Raw genomic sequence first — 21,836 nt, 5'->3', positions numbered from 1 at the left:
TTTGTTTGGATAGGGTATTATTTGAAATATTATTTGGAATAACTACTGTAGTACTTTTTGTGATGTGATGTATGTGAGATAAAAAGGTGATTGGAAATATAAAAAGGTGGGTTGGAAAATGTGTTTATGATGCAAGCGAAATATTATTTGGGATAATTTTACTATCCAAACAAATTGCATTAATGGTTATCTTGTCGGCAGATTTTAAGAGTCCTTTTGGTCATATTCTCAAATTAAATTCACATTGGATGGTGAAATAATAATTGTTTTAGTCTTTTAGACTCTTCGATCATTTTAAAATTTGAACCACTGTCGTTTCTTAAGAGCTAAAATTGTAGGAATAATTGTCTGAAGGGACCATATATAGAAGTTTCCTATCTGTTCAGATTTTGATTATTTTTAGTCTATCTTTTACAGGATTTTTTCTGGGTTTCGCAACCTTTTTTTTTTGGGATTAATATGCCAGGTGACTGATGGCTGTCAACTATGAGAACCTTTTTTATTTTATTTTATTTTATTTTGTTATCATAAGGTTTAAAACATTTCATTTCTGTATTTGATGATATCGAGCTTTTTGTACATATACCTTATACCCAAAAAAAAAAATTTGCCCTTTTCCTTTTGACATCCCTCTCCTTGCCCCTAAGAACTTAATTAACATTCACTTTCCATTTCCTCTTTTGTAATTTTCAGGTCACACTTGATGGAAGCGTTATTGGAAAGTCTGGTAAAATTTCTGAATTCTCCCATAATCCAGGAGGAGCTTGGATTGCTCTGTGGTATTGAAACAGAGATACAAAAGCTTTCAAGCTTGCTATCAACAACCAAAGCAGTGATTGAAGATGCCGAGCTGAGGCAATTTACTGACAAGGCAATTCAACTTTGGCTGCAGAAGCTCAATCTTATTGCTTATGAAGTCGATGACATATTAGATGATTATGCAACCGAAGTCTCGAGAGAACCGAAATGCAAAAACAGATGTTGTAATGTATTGGATTGTCTTCCAGCAACATCAAACATATGGTTTCGGCACAGGCTTGGAGCAAGGATGAAGGAAATCAATGGAAAATTTGATGCAGTTGCTGATGAGAGAATAAAGCTTGGATTAAGTGATCAGAAGCGTGGGAGCAACCACTTTTTGCTTGATTCCACTGCAACACGTGAGACTGGTTCCTTGCTAAATGAACCTGATCTAGTCCTTGGAAGGGACGAGGAGAAAGACGAGATTGTGAAAATATTGGTGAATCAAGTCAGCGATAATCAAAATGTATCAGTGCTCCCTATAGTGGGTGTTGGAGGCCTTGGAAAGACAACACTTGCACAATTGGTCTTCAATGGTAAGCGCGTAATTGAGCATTTTGAGCTAAAACTCTGGGTTTGGGTTTCAGAGGATTTTGATGTGAAGAGGATAATAAAAGCCTTAATTGAGTCTGCAAAAGGGACTTCTGCTGAAGCCCTAGGCATGGATCCTCTTCGAAGAAAACTTCAAGAGTTGTTGAGAGGGAAAAGATACTTGATTGTACTGGATGATGTCTGGAATGAGAATCCAGAGGAATGGGAGAAACTGAAATCTGTTCTGGAATGCGGCTCAAGAGGTAGTTCAATTGTCACAACAACTCGTGTGGAGAAGGTTGCCACAATAATGGGCACATTACAGAAACATTATCTGTCAAGTTTGTCAAACAATCAGTGTTGGTCATTGTTTAGGCAACGGGCATTTGGTCGTCAAGAGGCAGAAAAATATCCTAACCTTATAGCCATTGGAAAAGAGATTGTGAAAAAATGTGGTGGTGTTCCACTAGCTGCAAAGGCTCTCGGAGGCTTTCTACGATTCAAGAGAGAAGAAACTGAATGGAACTTTGTGAAATCTAGTGAGCTTTGGAACTTACCTGAAGTTGAAACACATATCTTGCCCGCATTGAGATTGAGCTACCTTAATCTTCCGGTAGAGTTGAGAGGTTGCTTTGCAAATTGTGCAGTATTTCCCAAGGGCTCTGAAATTGAAAAAGAAGAGGTAATACATTTGTGGATGGCAAATGGATTGATTTCATCTAATGGAACGATGGAAGTGGAAGATGTTGGTGATGCTGTGCTGACTGAACTACATTATAGATCACTGTTCCAAGCTATGGCGAAAGATGAGTTTGGCAGTGTCCTCACTTTTAACATGCATGACCTTGTCCATGATCTAGCTCAATCTGTAATGGAGGCGAAACAAGGTGGAACAGAGTCAAAAAGAACCATGATGTTGTTTCTGGGACATCAGCTAACAATGGCTTTTCCTATTACAAGCACAGGCATTGATCAGTTTTCTTCTTTCTTGTCAAAATGTGGTTCCTTGAGGGCGCTCATTGTAAGCTCAATGTGGTTGAAAGAACAATTTATGAAGTTGCCACTTGCAGTAAGCAACCTGCAACATTTGAGGCATCTAAATCTTTCAAGATCTGAAATTGTTGAACTACCCAAATTCAATTTGTGACTTGTGGAATTTACAAATTTTAAACCTAAATGATTGTGCTGAACTTCAAAGTCTACCCAAAGGCATGAGATTCCTCAGAAATCTTCGACATCTTTGTCTACGAGGGTGCTTGGGATTGACTCACATGCCAAGTGAAATGGGGAAGTTGACTTGCCTACGGACGTTGAGTATGGTCATCCTGGGTGGCAAAAGAGGCTTCCGACTAAGTGAGTTGAAAGACTTAAATATGCTTAGAGGAGAGCTATCAATTAGGCACATTGAGAGGGTTGAAGACAAAAACGATGCAGAAGAAGCTTGCTTAATTCAAAAACAGTCTCCGCAAGTTGTATTTGGATTGGGATTCTGAAAGAATGTTTGAAAGGCACAATGATGTGGAAGTGCTCAAAGCCTTGAAACCCTGCCCCAACCTTCAATTGCTGCATACACAAGGCTTCAATGGTTCATCTTTTCCACCTTGGATTTCAACTGTAACAAATGTTTATGTGCTCCAAAGTGCAGCGGAGTACATAGTTGGGGCCCAGGAGAGTACTGCCGCTGTTGCTGCAATGTCCCCATTGTTGAAACAACTGCAGTTAACGAGGATGCCCAACCTAGAAGGAATGTTAGGAAGAGAAGTCCAAGGTGCTGCTAATACTCCGGGGGTATTCTCTCAACTTCAATACTTGTCTTTTGTTTATTGTCCAACGTTGACATTGCCATTGCCACTTATCCCATCCCTACAGAAGTTACTTGTCTGGAAATGCCCGAACATGGCATGGGCTTCAATCTCCAATCTCACTAGTCTTAAATCCCTTATAATTATGGACATTGAAGGATTGAGTTGTTTTCCAGAAGAGATGCTACAAAATCTTAGCCTTCTTGAATCCCTGGAAATTAGGGAGATGAAGAATCTTCGAGCCTTACCCAGAAGCTTGGCTAGCCTCACGGCTTTGAAGGAGTTGGCCATCGCGCACTGTGCCCAGCTGAAGTCTCTACCAAAAGAAGGATTGCGAGGCCTTGCTTCTTTGCAGAGTTTCAATATCTACGAATGCTATAATTTGGTGAGTCTCTCAATGGGGACTAAAGCCCTCAAATCCCTAACTCATCTACGCATTTCAAGGTCAAACGCGATAACTCTGCCAGAGGAAGTCAAATATTTGCCCGCACTACAAAAACTAGAGCTGAATGATTTTCCCAATCTAACTTCAGTGCCGGACTGGTTTGGAAACCACCTAACTTCTCTTCAAGACTTGACACTAAAATATTGTCCCAAGCTTGAAACACTTCCATCCAGCATTCAAATGATGACAACACTCCAAAGTTTGACTATATTTGGCTGCGCCCTGTTGGGACCACAGTGCAAAAGGAAAGGAGAGGAATGGCACAAAATTAAGCACATCCCGGACCTGAGTATTTGATAATACAATTATGTATGTGTGGGCCTGCTTATAACATAATTATGTAATAAAGTATTTGTGTACTGTCCTGTAAGTGTGGAGAAGACCAACACTAGTACGTAATTGATACAATGCCTACTTGATATGAATTTAGTCATTTGCTAGAGGCTGTATTAAATGAAGAAGATATTTGGGATTTCATTGCAGTTCTAGTAATTTTTTTCATAATGCTATTACTTTAGACCATCCACATTTGAAAATGTAAGATTAATTATGGAAAATAAATAAATACAAGAAAGTGTAGGTAAAATTAAATAGGGAAAACATATAAATGCAAAGGAGAATAATAATTATTGATATGTATATATACATTATAAATTCGATGAATTTTAGATGTGTTAATGGGTGCCCTTGACCCAAAGAAATAACCATGAAAATTTTTTCCCTAAAAAAAATAACAAAAAAAAAAAAAGAAATGATCTATGATTGAAAATCCGAAGTATCATGTAACTTTTGATTGAGAACAAACATATTATGACTAATCTGGAACCAGAAACATAGCAGTAGGCTTAAATGAAGAAGATATTAGTATTTGATTAAAAATGTTAGTTTCTCATAATGCTATCGCTTTATACCATCCACATCTTACTTGCAACTCAAATAACGAAACTATGGTTGGATGAAGCTCATAATCATATCAAGAATGCTACTTTATATCTTGTAATTTCATGTGCACATGACTGTTTAACATTTGAGCAGTTTACTATAGGATTTCTTTCTTGTATAGTTTTATTCACAAATAATTATCTAAGAAAACAAAATTTCAGATTTTGTAACCTATCCATTGATAAAAAAAAATTTTAAATGTAAAAGATGGTCAGGCATTACAAAAAAAAAAAAAGGGGAAGAAATATGATTATATTTTATAGTAATATATTTTTGTAAAGATAAGGAAAATGCCAAGGAAATTCCGTATTGTATGCCGAGGGTGCTGTCCAATATCGAGCCTCGTCTAAAGATATTCAAATTGCACCATTAGTTAATTCCTTTGCAAAAACTAGGTAGACAGTCTAAATCCACTTGGCAAACATTAGTTAATTCCTTAGACCTACTCTAGTTTTTCTTTTCTTTTCGTCTTATTCTCTTTTCTTTTCTTTTTTTTTTTTGAATTCCTCTAGGAGCTCTGATGGCATCTCTCATGAGTTCACCTTCTCTAAAAAAAAAACAATTGATAGAATATATTCTAAACAAAAGTGTTACAATAATATTTTCTGTAAAAATTATTCTACATGGACACAATTATGTTGACCTATTTGTTTGGGTTTGGATGTAAAAGTTTACCTAAAAGCTGAAAGAAATTCAGCAGCTGTGTAAAAATAAAATAAAAATGTAAATGATGGGCCTCGTATACCTGAACTTTCCAAGGGGACTGAAAATGGTAGAAGACTCGCAGACCCATGACATGAGTTGGATACATGGACCTGTGCAGATCACTTTGACCGACATTTCTGGCCCATATGTCAAGGCAGAAACAGCTTTGCAAACCAATGTAACTGACCAAACAGTCCAATGCAAACTAGTGTTCATTAATTTAGGTTGCGTTTGAGATCTGACGAAAAATTTAAAATCCTTTCATATTTTTTCTAGTTATTTAGATTATTTTAAAGTTATTTGGATTTATAAATTATCAATTATTTTAGTATTCAAAATGCATTTAAACAATCTGTAAATTACAAATCCAAATGTCTCTTAAGATATCTAAAGAATTAAAATGATTTGAGGGGATTTCAAATTCTTAATCAAATTTCTCAATCCAAGCAAAGCCTAACTGAAGTAGTTTGAAGTAATGAATTCTGTACTAATATGAAGAGGAGAAACCTTTCTTGGTTGCAGACATTTATTTCCATCGACTTGCGGTGAAGTTTAAGCAACAAATATTTACAATTAAGGCTAAAGATGAGATTGTATATACATTTTCTTACTAAATTGAGTTAAGGGACCTAAGAATATTCTCTCAGTCCAACATTTGAATGAAAAAAATAGATTAATCCTTTTTATACTAATAGCAGTGTATACACTATCAATTTTGAATGAATAACAATTATATAAAATTTGAATTTAAAATCTAATTTTTACACGAGTTATAGATCCAATGGTAATAGTGTATACACTGTCTGTGTATATAAGATTTACTCATTATATGTTTTCCTACTACATAGGCAGCGTACTAATTATCAAAAGAAAAGAAATAATCATTCAAATTAACCCCTTCTCTCCTCCTCCTCTCTTCCTTCTCTTTAGAAAAAAACTCTCTAAATAAAATTCCCTTCAACTCTCCTATGGGAGATTGATCAAATTTTTTTGATCTTTTTTCATTAGAGGAGCCCTCTCTATAGTTTTTTTTTTTTAAATTGTGTGAATAAAATCTCTCCTAAGATTTTCTAGTGAGAGTTTTTTCTCTCTTAGGGTTGTCTAGTGAGAGTTTTCTTCTCTCCTAAATTTTTTTAGTTAGAGTGTTATTCTCTCTTGAAAAATATATATTTTTCTACTACATATATAGGTAGCATACTAATTGATAACTATTTAATATAGATCTCCCAATGATTTACCTATGTGTTTTATTCAGTCCCTCCAATCTTTTGATCATGGATATTAATTATTAACAAAATTATAAAATACATTCCAAAAATATAGTTTCTCTGTTCATAGAAGTATATCTAATTTTCTTTTTCAAAACTTACGCATAACAAAGGCCTTGTTTGGCAAGCAAGGTTTTAGCTAAGTTTGTCTGCTACAAATTTTTTAACAACTTTAACTACAACTAGGAGGCATGAACGCGCTTCGCGCGATGGAAATGTAAAATGCCCTACCCAATTTTATATAGAGCAAAAAGCAAAATATATGAAGTATTAAAAATAATAATTTATCCAGAAAAGATATGCTGATTATTGGTAAAATCCAAAAGGGATAGATCCCTGAACATGTAGTCTACAGAGTTAAATCTGTTCAGTAATTTGTTTTGCATATAAAAACTATTTATAAAAGAAATTGCACTGATTAATTATTAGTTGAAAAAGAAAAAGAGGACATCAAAGTTACAGAAAAATATTCAAACATTCACTATCAAAATTGGATAGGTACAGTCAATAGCTTAATGACCAATTTTGGGTCTAAACATGCATTATGAAACCTTGATTCGCTTAATAATCCCAACAACTTGCTAAACATCAAGCTTCTAATGCTAAATGCAACACAAAATCTGCTATGCGAAGCAATGTGTGGTGACTTTACTTACGAAATACAAAATTACTTCTTTCCTTCTTAAAGCAGTTCATTTATTTGCTTGTAGTTTAAGACCCGCTCTTATTGCAAGCCAAGAATTTGACAGTTACAAATGATCACCCATAAAACAGATTAGCATAAAATGCAAAAAAACTGTACACAAACACAAAAAAGTAAGCAGCGTACAACGGAAATGGCATCTGAGCCATATTAATCAACAACCTAGCTACTACAAAATATCTGTGGTTGAGTTCTTTATAACAAGGACAACTACACATTTAACTAAAAATATCTACTAAAACTGTTCTCTAGAAAAAGGCTGAACAAATTAAAAAATTACAATAATCAATTTACATTGAGTCACACTCCTAATCAGACTACATGAATGCCTAACACAGCATGTATAACAGATTCCTTCTTCTTAGCTGCTCAACCACATGATCACCCAGTTCAACATTCTGTAACAAAAAATCACAAGGATAATCATAAACCGCATAAGTATGAATAGCCAATATACCCCACAATGTAAATTAATCTCTTGACTCCATTGCAAAATATCAATACCACAATGTAAAATATGCACAAGACCATGACAACCATTAAGAACATCATTTTTCACAATCCAAATTCTATTCCTTCAATAGAAAAATAGACACACAAAGAATTTCCATTTTATACAAAATCAAGAGACAACAAGCACAAAATTTCCTTCATATATCATATTGTCAAACACCAAAAGCAATTAAACCCAAAAATTTGAGGTAAAAAATTCAAAACTGCAATGAAAATTGGATTCTCATCAATCAGAACCTATTTCTTATGGAATCCACTAATTAATCACAAATGACCAATCCTTCAAGCCTTGGAACCACCAAAGTATCAAAACAAAACATTACAAAAAAAAAAATAATAATAAATTTGCATGCACGAAAACGAGAAAAAGAAGAGGAAACCAAGCAAAAGGCACTAAACCACCAGTTTTTTTAAAAAAATCTCCCAAGGGAAAAAAATGCACTAACGTTTCAAACCACCAAAGATCTTCTCATGGAGAACACAAAAGGATTATAGGAGCAATCTACTTATTCTGAAGCCAGAGTCCAAAAAATTGGAAATCTAAACACAAAAAAGAAGCTGGAGAAGATTAAGACAATGATGTAACTATAGGCCCAAGGAAAATCAAACAATCAAATCACAACCTTAGTTAATTTTCAAACCGAGTTGTAATTCAATTAGATGTAATTTGTATCCGAGTTGTAATCAACTCATCTCTAAATTGTTCTTCAACATTTCATTGAAGCAAGTACTTGAAAATAATATGATTAGGAGATCAACACGACACAATCAAAGAGAGAAATTTCAATGCTAATTTCTGCTCTATGGTATATAAATTGTACATCTGATTAAGCCAGCCACCTATTACCATATATTTGTTATTCTGCTTATGAGAGAAACTGAAAAATGGAGTCCAGTTTAAAGCGAAATTTAAAGAAGAAAATGAGTATATAACTCACTACATAACCAATTCTTCAAGGCCTACAACCACAAATCAAAGGAAAAAAAAAACAACTTTGCATGCACAGAAGAGAAAACCAAGCAAAAAACACTAAACCGCCATTTTTTGAAAAAATCATCCCAAGGAAAAGCAAATACAACAAACCAAGATGTGAAAAACCACTACATCAGTCCAAGTTCCCAAAAAAAGAGGTGGAGATGGATAAATCATCACAATCCATCATAGTACTACATAGAAACAGGACACATTATGCTGCAATGCCTAAATAGTTTAAAATTTTTTTGGCAAAAGAGTTTAAAAAAATAATAATAAGAAGGGGAGGTTATGAGAACTAAACATGGATCAAACTATAAGGTATAAAGTTGTTCTGTCTGCTTCATTTTGTAAGTTGAATGTGACTGAACATGCATATAAGTAACAGAGCAACACAAGGAACGACAACTATTTGCAAGATGCTGAAAATATTCGATAAGATTTAGTGTTTAGGGGGAAAAAAAGGGACACAAATTATGCAAAGAACCAGATTTTGATGTTAAACAAACGAAAAAAAAAAGATTTTAGAGCACTTGGACATTGACAGGTTAAAAATAAGAATGTAAAGTCTGAGAAATCACCTTCGAGCATAGCAATCGCTCGTTGCACATCTTCCAACTGTGTAGAACGAACAAGAACTCAAGACAATCACACAAGGAATAAAAGAAATCCCTTGCAGCATATCTTCACTTTCACTCTTCTATTCACTAATACCACTATTTTCTACCTCTGCCATTTCTTTCTCATAGCCTTGCAGATGAATAAAAGAAACTTAAGGCTAATACCAATGGATAAGATACTAAACGTAAGTTATGCACATATACTAGCATATGTTACTATACACTACTTAGAAAGCAATCCCCACATGAAGGCAATTGATATGAGCTTCAGAGACATTCCATAGTGCACTTTCCCCTCCAAAATCAAAAACACCAAAATCTACCAAATTATCCAAAAGAAAGAATTTGCATAATATGATGTGAATATCTTTGACAAGTGCGTACTGTCATTTGTTTCACTCCATTCTGAAAAAGAATCAGCCAAAAATAGAACATAAGAAATCTGGTAATCTTTTAAAATCCAAACTATCGTGAATTTATCGGATAACAACCCACAAAACTAACATAATTTGCTCTTTTCGACACAATTTTATATGATATTCTCCCCACTGCCTAACATTGCTATCAATTAACCTGTATAGACCTTCACAATGCCTCTTGAAAGAATACTCCTTCCACAACTCAAGGTTGTATTTTGTGTAATAACAGTGCTTTGGAAACTAATCAGCCTCCAAAATTCTGATATATAGGTCCACCACATTCAATAATTGTGCTACTGCACGGCTAGGAAACTGACGAGCATAGGGGTGTAAATGAATCGAGACGAATCAAGTCGAGTTTTGGTATAATCGAGTCGAGTCTTAACCTAGATTTATGAAACTTGAATTCGACGAGTTCAAAATGTATAGTTCGAGCTTAAAAAATGAAAAAATTAATTATTTTATTTTTAAAAAATAAATAAAATAATAATTTGTCTTAACAAATAATAAAATATTAGGGATATATATGTAATTTTATTATTAAAATAAAAAAAATAAATATATAATCAAACTCGAGCCGGCTCGCAAGCTAATAAATTTAGTATTTTCGAGTTCGAATTCGACTTGGTTAGTTCGAACTCGATGTTGACTTAGCTCCAGTCGAACTCGCGAGCTGTTCGATTCGTCTGCAACCCTATACAAGCACTTTCACAAATCTACTTTCGTATCAATACACACCTACTACTTTCTCTTCAATAATAGGCCATCTCTATTGCCCAGAAAGCCTTGCATGTTAATACTATACCACTTCTACGAATAGCTAGGGTTTGACATGCTGCGAACCCTCTTGAAAGAGAGGGGTGCCTTCGGGATCCTCCTATTCAACTACTTCGACCATTTCTGAGCACCTCATAGCATTTTCAGGGCATTTGATAAAGGCCCAGCAGAAATTACTATAATAAAAAATGCTAAAGTAGTCAAAATCTGATCCATTTCAAATTCTCCACAAAACAAATAATAAAGAAAAAAGTCATTTACTTTTGGGAAAGGAAAAAATTAAAAATGTTCCTGAATCGTAATCTAGCGCCAATTTTTCAATATTCTCAACTATTATAAGATCGCAAGAAAATGCCCCAAATTCTATATTATTCGTAAGATTTTTGAGTATGAGTTAATTTAACATGTCCTAGAAGTTATTTTAACATGTCCTAGAAGTTATTTTAACATCTCCATCTTTAACTTCATTTCATCTTGTGGGTTTCTCCTAATTTTATTTTAGTATCTTTATTTTCAACTTAAAATAATCTTGTGAAAAGGCTTACTGGATAAGCAAAAACAAAAGAAGCATGGTAATCATCAACCTTCATTTTTTCAATTGGTACATTGAAAGTTAACTTGCAAGTTCCACGGTGAATAATTGTACTACTAACCAACCAGGAAAGTCACGTTCAATTTCACTCCACTTTCTTATCAATAACAGTACTGCATCTGTGATCGAATTAAGTGAACCATCTCCGAAGTTGTCTCTTGGCTAGAGTTCGTCCATTATTATTTTTATTGTGATAATTAGTTATTTGAGTTGTAGTTATTTTATTTTATTTTAATTTATTTCAAGTAATTTAGTTACTCTCATTTTCAAAAACCCCCCATACTTCGGACTCTAAAAGAAATAGATTATCCCTAGTCCCTGTGGATTCGACTCTGCTTATCACTATCTATAGAAATTATATTTTATTTAAGCAGGTATTTATTATTGCACAGGTTCGGCACCTGTCACCCAGCAGAAATTACTATAATAAAAAATGCTTAAGTAGTCAAAATCTGATCAATTTCAAATTCTCCACAAAACAAATAATAAAGAAAAAGTCATTTACTTTTGGGAAAGGAAAAAATAAAAAATGTTCCTGAATCGTAATCTAGCGCCAATTTTTCAATCTTCTCAACTATTATAAGATCGCAAGAAAATGCCCCAAATTCTATATTGTTTGTAAGATTTTTGAGTATGAGTTAATTTAACATGTCCTAGAAGTTATTTTAACATCTCCATCTTTAACTTCATTTCATCTTGTGGGTTTCTCCTAATTTTATTTTAGTATCTTTATTTTCAACTTAAAATAATCTTGTGAAAAGGCTTACTGCATAAGCAAAAACAAAAGAAGCATGGTAATCATCAACCTTCATTTTTTCAATTGGTACGTTGAAAGTTAACTTGCAAGTTCCACGGTGAATAATTGTACTACTAACCAACCAGGAAAGTCACGTTCAATTTCACTCCAATTTCTTATCAATAACAGTACTGCTCCTACTTTCTCCTCTATAATACTCCGTCTTCCTTGCTGAAAGTCTTGCACATACTGAATTGTTTCAATTTTGAATCAAATTATCATCTTCCTCCCCTGTGTTCTCTTTTATCAAACTTGGATTTTACTGGTTAGGTTCACGATATACTGGTAATTTTCTCATATTCATCCGATCAGCTATTGCCAGAAGCTTCATTTTCTCTCAAGCAAGTGCATGCTGAGATTTGTTCCCTTTCCTTGAACTTCAAGTTTTTTTTTTTTCCCTTTTATCAACTAGCCGCACTATACAAAGGAAATTTCTACAGATTCAACAGATCAACTGTTGCCAGAGTATTCACGCTCTCCAACGTGAGTGCTGAATTTCTTTCTCTTTTTTTTTTGTCATAAGCATTTTTTTTGGTTAAAATATAAATGGGTTTGTTTAGATAGAGTGTTATTTAGAATAATTACTATAGCATCTTTTATGATGTTATGTATATAAGATAAAAAATTATTAAAAATATGAAAAATATATTTATAATACAAGCTAAATATTATTATGTAAAAAGGTGGCTTCCATGTGTTTTTCTTGAAACTAATAAGAAGGGTAAAACACTCGAAACAGTGCAGTGCAATGTGCATCCCATGTTCAAAAGTTTATTCCTAGACACCTGGAAAGTCATGCAGTAATTTCACTCTACTTTTTTTTGCCATTTTTTGCTTGTAAAAATTCTATTCTATAGGTCCGCCACATTCAATAATTGTACCCCCACACGGGTAGGAAGCTCATTGGCAATTTCACTCTACTTTCTTATCGATAGACCATCTCCGTTGCCAAAAAGCCATTGGTCCAAATTATCATCTTTCTCCGAATATTTTTTTCTTAAACTTTACTTTGAGTAATTATGTAGCTTCACGATATACTAGGAATTTTCCCAAATTCAACATATCAGCTACTCTCTGTGGTTTCTTTCTTTCTTTCTTTTTCCTCTTTTGGCTCAGTGCTGAATTTTGTTTTTTTTCCCCTCAAACTTAAAGTAGGTTTATTTTTCTGCAGATTCAACGGATCAAATGTTGCCAGAGCATTCATTCTCTCCAAAGCGAGTGCTGAATTTCTTTTTTTTTTCATTCACTATTTTTGATTGAAATATAAATGGCTTCCGTGTGTTTATTTCTTCTGCTAGTATACTTTTATATGTTGCCGAATAGCTTCCAAGGCTGGAATTTTTGCTTCCTGTTGTTCTTGAAACCAATAAGAAGGGTGAAGCAATCAAAATAGTATTGAGCAATATGCATCTGGAACATTTATAGAAAAAGACAAAGTACGTCCCATCAACTAATGCATCATGAATTAAACTTCTAAAATCCGGATCTATTACTACTTGAATTCATAAATTTTTTACACTTTAGGCGCTAATGCATCACTTAGATTCAAAAATGTAGCCATCCATAATCTCTTGCATCATGATGAACGATAGGGTACAAAGGAATTAAGCAATTCGGCAAACCCCAGCAGACCAAAAGTAAAAAATTTGGGAAAAGATATACCCCAGCAGACCATAATATCAGAAGATTATGTCAAGATGCTACATTAGAATTAGAGGCACTGACCAGTACTCTTCTTTCTTGTCGAAATGTGGTTCCCTGAGAGTGCTCATTGTAAGGACAGCATGGTGGGAGAAAAGGTTTACAAAGTTGGCACCTGCAATAAGCAACCTGAAACGTTTAAGACATTTAAATCTTTCAGGATCCGACATTGATGAACTATCCACATCAATTTGTGGCTTGTGGAATTTGCAAATTTTAAACCTAAATGATTGTGAATATCTTCGGAGCCTACCCAAAGTGTCATGCATATTATGTTTATATATTTTGGTCACTTTAGTCATTTTAGTTTTTAACAAGGATAATTTCGATATTTTTATAGGTTCTATTTCGGATGATCATTTCTGTTATTTTGATACTTTAATCCAAATCATAGAGGATAAAGTGTAATTTGCCCTAAACTTTTCTTGTTGGGAGGGAGGGAGGATTTAGGAAGAAAACAATTTTTCAGAAGCTTTAAGGGTACAAATGTAGGATGAACTTAACCATATTAAAAGTTTACATGTCTATTTGAACAACTAGACAAATCTTCATTTATGGCACTACATTAGCACATTTTTTAATCACATTTGTAGTATTTTTAATTAAATTTTTCATCACAAAAATGTTACAATTTCTTTAAGTGAGATATAAACATCTAATAATTGGAGTGGAAGTTTTCTCAAGCAAAAACAATGTGCTCTGTACAAAATGCAAAAGTATGACTATAAAACTAAAAACATCTGTAAGCCATGTACATCAGGCTATGTAAAAGCAAAATTTGTTGAGTAAAGTCCCGTGACATGCATAGTTCCCAATTCCCTCGTTCCTTTCAATCTTTCTCCATGTAGCCACCACACCTAATAAATTCGGTACAAAAATTACTTGGGTCGGTCTTTGGATTCGAGTCATGAGAATTGATATCAGAACAAATCTCACTTATATCTCTGCTATGGGGAGAATCTAGAATGCAGTCATCCCACGTCTGTGGAAGGAAGGGAAAATGAATGATCTTTAAGCTTGGATCCAACGGTTACTTCATTACTTGGATTAACTATTTTGGATAGTGAATTTTGGTCCCAAAGTTACTTGGGCCATCCGGATAGTGACATTACCACCGTTTTTCTTTCTTTTAAATAGGAACAAATTTATTTCAAACTTATCTGCACTATGAAGGTATTCTTTACTTGTAAAGACACTTAATCAAAGAAATTTTGATGAAGTATTAATCTCAACTCACAATTCTAATGCATATTTATCAGTTGTGCATGCGCATGATTAGCCGGTTAACGGCTTTGCGGGCGAATGTACACATGCATTATATCCTTTTAATTATATCTGAAAAGTAAGGGACCTAACTGCTAAATGTGACCGAAAGACTAGAAACATGAAATCAAGACATGATGATTAAATAAATTTAGGAGGACAAAATACAACTAATTAATGTCTTATACCTCCCTCGTGAATCCAACTTCTCTGAAAAGGGAAAAATTCTCTGAAGAAGAATTTATTTTGTTTTGTAAGAAAGAATAGTAGAATCTCTTAAGCAAAACATGTTTCCTGTAATAATGGTGGAAAGCTATGAAGAAGATGAAGTTATATCATTCTGAATTTAGAGTGGTTAGATATTTCACGAGATTCAAAAGAATTACTTACCATGGAATAATTGTTGGAAGGGCTTCGAACATTTTTTTTTGTACAAAATGTCTTATCGTTATCAACTGAGTCAATTTTTACTAATGTTTAGGCTAAAAAGAAAGAAAAGAATCCAGTGTCACGTGAGCCAAAATTTGGACCTAATCATTCCAAGTTAAGATTGTAGGAGAATGTCACACAACCTTTACTTGTAACTTGTGAGACTTCTTCCTTCATGTCACAAATCCTTTGCTTGTAACTTGTGAGACTTCTTCATTCAAAAAAAAAAAAAAAACTTGTCAGACTTCTAAGTGTTAGCTTGATTTTACGTAATGTTCAATACTTGTACACTACACAACCTGGAAAGTAATTGCAAGAACTTAGCTTTGCTTTCTTATCAATATAAGTAGTGATTCCTTACCTATTACTAGTACTTTCTCCTGTATACTGGACCACCAGCATTGCAAAAGGTTTCGCCAATATAAATTAGCTTCTTTCTTTGGTTCAATTCATCTAAATATTTTCTTCTGCTTAAATTCAAAGTTTTCGGAACGTAGCTTTACAATATACAAGGAATTTCTGCATATTTGTCGCATCTGTTGCGCCTCGCCGGAGTATTCATTCCCTCTCAAGTAAGTGCTGAAGCGCTTTTAACTAGTTGATCAAATAATTGTTCGGTTGCAGTAGAGCTTCTACTGGTTTTTTTTTTTGGAACATTTCTTAAGCTAATTCCGGCTTTTCTTGTTTTATTATGTATATATTTTGCACTTTGCGCTTTGATCTTGACGGGTATCAAATTCATCTCTGGCTTTATCTGATGGTTTAGTAGCCTGTAGTTAGGCATAAGACATGTATTTCGAGTAACCCGTCCATATACAAATTATTTTTTTTTTCAAAGTTGTTGAGTGCAAAAAGAAAGTTCCAGATTCTTAATTTAGGTTTGCACTGATTTTGAAATTTCCGAGAAGAGAAAATCCATTTAAGTTGTTTGCTACATGACTGTTGCCTTTGTCACCAAAAATATGGTTTGTACGGTAATTTTTGGAGACGTCTCTCAAAAACTAGGGAATGGTTTCAATAGTTCCTCAACTTTTACCAGTGATTTTTTTATTTGATCTCTTAGCTTTTAGAATTGTCTATCAGGTCCCTTGACTTATAAATTTGGTTCCAAATTGTTCATATGATTCCCTTCAGGCCAAATATAAGCGTGATAACGTTCATTTGATTACAGGTATATTTTCCTTCTCAAAGTTTGAAAATAAAGTATAACCATATTGAATAGTTTTGGTAGAGTATTTTATGGCTGACCAAGTTGAGTAACAAAAAATAACACTATTCTTGTAAAAATTTACATAAGGTAAAAAAATTACTCTTTAGCACATCACAAGCTTAGCATTACCTGCTTATAAATTACTTCTTCGTCTTCTTCTTATTTTGTTCGATTCTTTTTAAGGTATCCTTTTTGGCTACACCTGTCGTTGGAATCCAAATAAATCGATTGCCCCACAATAGAATGATAATATTTATACCAATATACTACACAAATCAATAAAGGTAGTGAATAAAAATCAATAAAATCAGTGATACCTTACCTACTACTGTTACTTTCTCCTGTATAGTTGTTATTGTAGAAAAGAACATAACGTTTAACAATGAAATGATTACAAAAAAGATACATGTAAATAAAAATCCCAATATCTTGTTTTCATTTTTTTTCCTTCTTCTTTTTTGTGTGCTTCTTTTTTAAGTACCCTATTTTGGCTAAACATGTCTATTGAATCTAAATATATCATTTAGCCCCAAATTAGAATGATAATGTGCATAACAGTAGATTGGAATTAATATGCTCAAACAAAATTTGTTAAAGGAGATTGTTATCAGTTTTTTTAGATAAACTAGTTTTTTTTTAACTCTCCCATCCTTCTCCACACCCTTTCCACCCCCAACTGCTAGGTACAAAATTTGAATTCTGAATCTAGTAGTGATGAAGATTCTAAGAACCCTCCCCTCATTGCTAGTAACCAAACTAGTCAACAACTCAATATTTATGGAAATCATTAAAATGGCAAATTTGACTACTTTATAAGTTAACTTGGGAGGAGCCAAACTTACATTAAAATGAATCTTAGTCTAACAGAATGAAAATTGTCTTGATTAGATTCAGTTTTTGGGACGAATTAAAACCAAATTCAGAATTTTCAACACATATTAAGTTATTCAAATAAGTCAACTATTAGATACTTAACTGAAACTATTAAAAAGGACAGATATGTTTTATATTTAAAATTAGACTAGGAAAATAGACATTAAATTGAACCTCAGTGGAACAGTAAACATTACCATAATGAGATTTAGCTTGGATGGACTATTCATAACTTAATTTATAAGTTGAAGAACTCAATAAACACTTATACAAGTTGAAAGGCCAAATAAAATCATTGGTAAAAGTTGAGCGACAATTGGGAGTCATTTACCCAAAAATTTTACTCGAGATAAAAATGGTGTTTGAAAGCATTTCCTACAAATAGTAATGTCCATTTTTCCTTGTGAAAACCTCGAGCTTATAAAACCCTGTAAATGAATAAAGGTCATCGCCTTTGTATGTGCTCCTATCTCACTTTAGGCTTTAATGTTGAAACATCCAAAGATTCGATTTTCCTTGGGACTCTATATCGTATACTTTGAACTCTTCCTAAAATTCATTCGCCAGGATTGTTCCATTTTTTTTCATAACATTCTTGATAAGTTGGTTTTGGAATAGGGACAATACTTCATTTAAATCGGTTTTTTAAAATTATCTTCCATGGCACATGATTCAAAGACTAAGCTCCATGCATGATCTTCCACCTCATGTATGTAAAACATGTTTCTCGAGTTTGTAACCATGCATGTCCACCAATTATTCTGAAAACATTTCTTTGATTAATCGATAAGTATTCTTGGTGGTCATTGACTGGCTGCCTAAAATGAATACAAACAATGTTTTCATGTTAATGTAGAAGATATGTTTTCTTCATTTCCTAGTAACAGAAAAACAGCTTTTGCTTATAACTATGTTGCAATTTTTCATTTTCTATTGGGTCCATCAAGTTATAAATCTCTAATAACTTGATTAACATTGATTTAACTTTCTTGAACTGTGATTTTCAGGTCACACGTGATGGAAGCATTTGTGGGAATTCTCGTCGATACTTTGAATTCCATGATCCAGAAGGAGCGTGGATTGCTTTGTGGTGTTGCAACTGACATGGAAAAGCTTGCACGCTTGCTCTCCGCCATCAAGGCAGTCCTTGAAGATGCTGAGCAGAAGCAATTCACAGACAAGGCAATACAACTCTGGTTTCAGGAGCTCAACGGTGTTGCCTATGAAATCGATGATGTATTGGATGATTACGCAGCTGAAGCCTCAAGAGTCAAGTACAAAAATTCTGGTTGTTTTAGTTTGATGTGTTACCTTGTAGCAGGAAACTTAGTGTTTCGTCACAGGATTGGGACAAGGATGAAGGAGATCCTTGAAAAATTTAATGCAATAGCTGATGAGCGGATAAAGCTTGGTTTGATTGATCAGAAGCGTGGGGGCAACCACTTTCAGGTTGATTCTACTGGAACACGTGAGACTGGTTCCTTGCTAAAGGAACCTGATCTAGTCCTTGGAAGGGACGAGGAGAAAGACGAGATTGTGAAAATATTGGTGAATCAAGTCAGAGATAATCAAAATGTATCAGTGCTCCCTATAGTGGGTGTTGGAGGCCTTGGAAAGACAACACTTGCCCAATTGGTGTTTAATGATGAGCGCATAGCCAAGCATTTTGAGCCAAAACTCTGGGTTTGGGTCTCAGAGGATTTCAATGTGAAGAGGATTATAAAAGCCTTAATTAATTCAATACGAGGGACTCCTGTTGAAGAATTAGAATTGGATCCTCTGCAAAGAAAACTTCAAGAGTTGTTGAGAGGGAAAAGATACTTGATTGTACTGGATGATGTCTGGAATGAGAATCGACAGGAATGGGGGGATTTGAAATCTGTTCTAGCATGTGGATCAAGTGGTAGTTCAATTGTCGTGACAACTCGCAAGAAAAAAGTTGCGGAAATAATGGGCACATTAAAGACACATTGTCTATCGAGTTTGTCAGACGATCAGTGTTGGTCACTGTTCAGGCAATGGGCATTTGATTGTCAGGAGAAGGAAGAAAGACTTGAAGCTATTGGAAGAGAGATTGTGAAAAAGTGTGGTGGTGTTCCGCTGGCTGCAAAGGCTCTCGGAGGCTTTCTACAATTTAAGTCGGAAGCGGAATGGAACTCTGTGAAATGCAGTGAGCTTTGGAACTTACCTGAAGATGAAACAGGTATCTTGCCCGCATTGGGATTGAGCTACCTTAATCTTCCGGTAGAGTTGAGACGTTGCTTTGCATATTGTGCTGTATTTCCCAAGGGCTCTGAAATTAAAAGAGAAGAGGTAATACATTTGTGGATGGCAAATGGATTGATTTCTTCTAAAGAAACGATGGAAGTGGAAGATGTTGGTGAAGCTGTGCTAACTGAACTACATTATAGATCACTGTTCCAAGCCGTGAGGAAAGATTCGTTTGGCAGTGTCCTTACTTTTGGAATGCATGACCTTGTCCATGATCTGGCTCGATCAGTAATGGAGGCTAAACACGGTGGAACAGAGTCAAATAGAACCATGATATTGGATATGCCATATCATCAGCTAACAGTGGCTTTTCCTATTACAATCACAGGCACTGACCAGTTCTCTTCTTTCTTGTCAAAATGTGGTTCCTTGAGGGCGCTCATTGTAAGGTCACTGTGGTTGAGAGAGCGGTTTACGAAGGTGCCACCTGCAATAAGCAAACTGAAACATTTAAGGCATCTGGATCTTTCAGGATTCGACATTGTCGAACTACCCAATTCAATTTGTGACTTGTGCAATTTGCAAATTTTAGGCCTAATTGATTGTCACAAACTTCAGAGTCTACCCAAGGGCATGAGATTCCTCAGAAATCTTCGACATCTTTGTCTAGATGGGTGTTGGAGTTTGACTCACATGCCAAGTGGAATTGGGAAGCTGACTTGCCTGCGGACGTTGAGTAAGGTCGTCTTGGGTGGCAAAAAAGGCTTCCAACTAAGTGAGTTGCGAGACTTAAATATGCTTAGAGGAGATCTATCAATTAGGCACCTTGAGAGGGTTGAAGACAAAAAGGATGCAGAGGAAGCTTTCTTAATTCAAAAACAGAGTCTCCGCGAGTTGAATTTGCATTGGGATTCCGAAAGAACGCGTCAACGGTACAATGATGAGGAAGTGCTCGAAGCCCTCAAACCCCGGCCCAACCTTCAACTGCTGCGTGTCCTAGGCTTCAAAGGTTCATCATTTCCATCTTGGATTTCTACTGTAATAGAAGTTGATGTGTACAAAAGTGCAGCGGAGTACATAGTTGGGGCCACGGAGAGCACTGCCGCTGCTGCTGCAATGTCCCCATCGTTGAAACAACTGACGTTAGAGAACATGCCCAACCTACAAGGAATGTTAGGAAGAGAAGTCCAAGGTACTCCAGGAGTATTCTCTCAACTTCAATCCTTGCTTTTTCACTATTGCCCAACGTTGACATTGCCATTGCCATGTATGCCTTCCCTGAAGGAGTTATGCGTCGAGTACTGCCCGAACATGGCATGGGCTTCAATCTCCAATCTCACTAGTCTTAACTCCCTTGAAATTGAGTGGATTGAAGGATTGAGTTGTTTTCCAGAAGAGATGCTACAAAATCTTAGTCTTCTTGAATCCCTGAAAATTCGGAGGGGGAGACATCTGCGAGCCTTACCCAGAAGCTTGGTTAGCCTCACGGCTTTGAAGGAATTGACCATCGAGCACTGTCTCGAGCTGGAGTCTCTGCCAGAAGAAGGATTGCGAGGCCTTGCTTCTTTGCAGGAACTCCATTTGGTCCGATGCTATAATTTGGTGAGCCTCTCAATGGGGACTAAAGCCCTCGAATCCCTGACTCATCTAAGCATCTACGGGTCATACGCGACAGCTCTGCCAGAGGAAGTCAAACATTTCCCCGCACTACAAAATCTGGAGCTGGATGATTTTCCCAATCTAACTTCATTGCCAAACTGGTTTGGAGACCACCTCACTTCTCTTCGACGCCTGACACTACATTCTTGTCCGAAGCTTGAAACACTTCCATCCAGCATTCAAATGATGACGACACTCCAAAGTTTGACTATGGAGGCGTGCGACCTACTGGAACCACGGTGTGAAGAGGGAGGAGAGGAATGGCACAAAATTAAGCACATCCCGGACATTCCGTAATACAATTAATATATTCATGTATTATGTAATAAAGGATTTGTGTACTGTCCTGTAAGTGTGGGGAAGACCAACATGAATTTGGGTACCTATTTTATACCATACCCTGTTGATATGAATTTATTCATTTGCTAGAGCTTGGATTAAATGAAGAAGATATTTGGGTTTTTTTCTCATAATGCTATTACTTTAGACCATCCACATTTGAAAATGTAAGATTAATTATGCAAAGTAAATAAATACAAGAAAGTGCAAGCGAGATTAAATAGGGAATGTATATAAATGCAAAAGAGTAAAAATTATTAATAT

General features: G+C 35.0%; 2 protein-coding genes across 2 annotated transcripts; both read left to right on the top strand.

Annotated features, from left to right (window-relative positions):
- Positions 1-703: 703 nt before the first annotated feature.
- Positions 704-2,479, top strand: LOC113780331 (putative disease resistance protein RGA3). The gene has a single exon (XM_027326137.1). It carries the CDS (start codon positions 704-706, stop codon positions 2,477-2,479), a length of 1,776 nt encoding a protein of 591 aa, XP_027181938.1.
- Positions 2,480-15,837: 13,358 nt separating this feature from the next.
- On the top strand, positions 15,838-21,530 carry LOC113780328 (putative disease resistance protein RGA1). Its single transcript, XM_027326135.1, has 2 exons — positions 15,838-15,852; positions 18,371-21,530. Exon 2 carries the CDS (start codon positions 18,381-18,383, stop codon positions 21,528-21,530), a length of 3,150 nt encoding a protein of 1,049 aa, XP_027181936.1. The 5' UTR covers positions 15,838-15,852; positions 18,371-18,380.
- Positions 21,531-21,836: the final 306 nt, after the last annotated feature.

The sequence above is a fragment of the Coffea eugenioides genome, chromosome 8, assembly GCF_003713205.1.
Source record: "Coffea eugenioides isolate CCC68of chromosome 8, Ceug_1.0, whole genome shotgun sequence".
Classification (NCBI taxonomy): Eukaryota; Viridiplantae; Streptophyta; class Magnoliopsida; order Gentianales; family Rubiaceae; genus Coffea; species Coffea eugenioides.
This window is presented reverse-complemented; position numbering and strand designations above follow the sequence as displayed.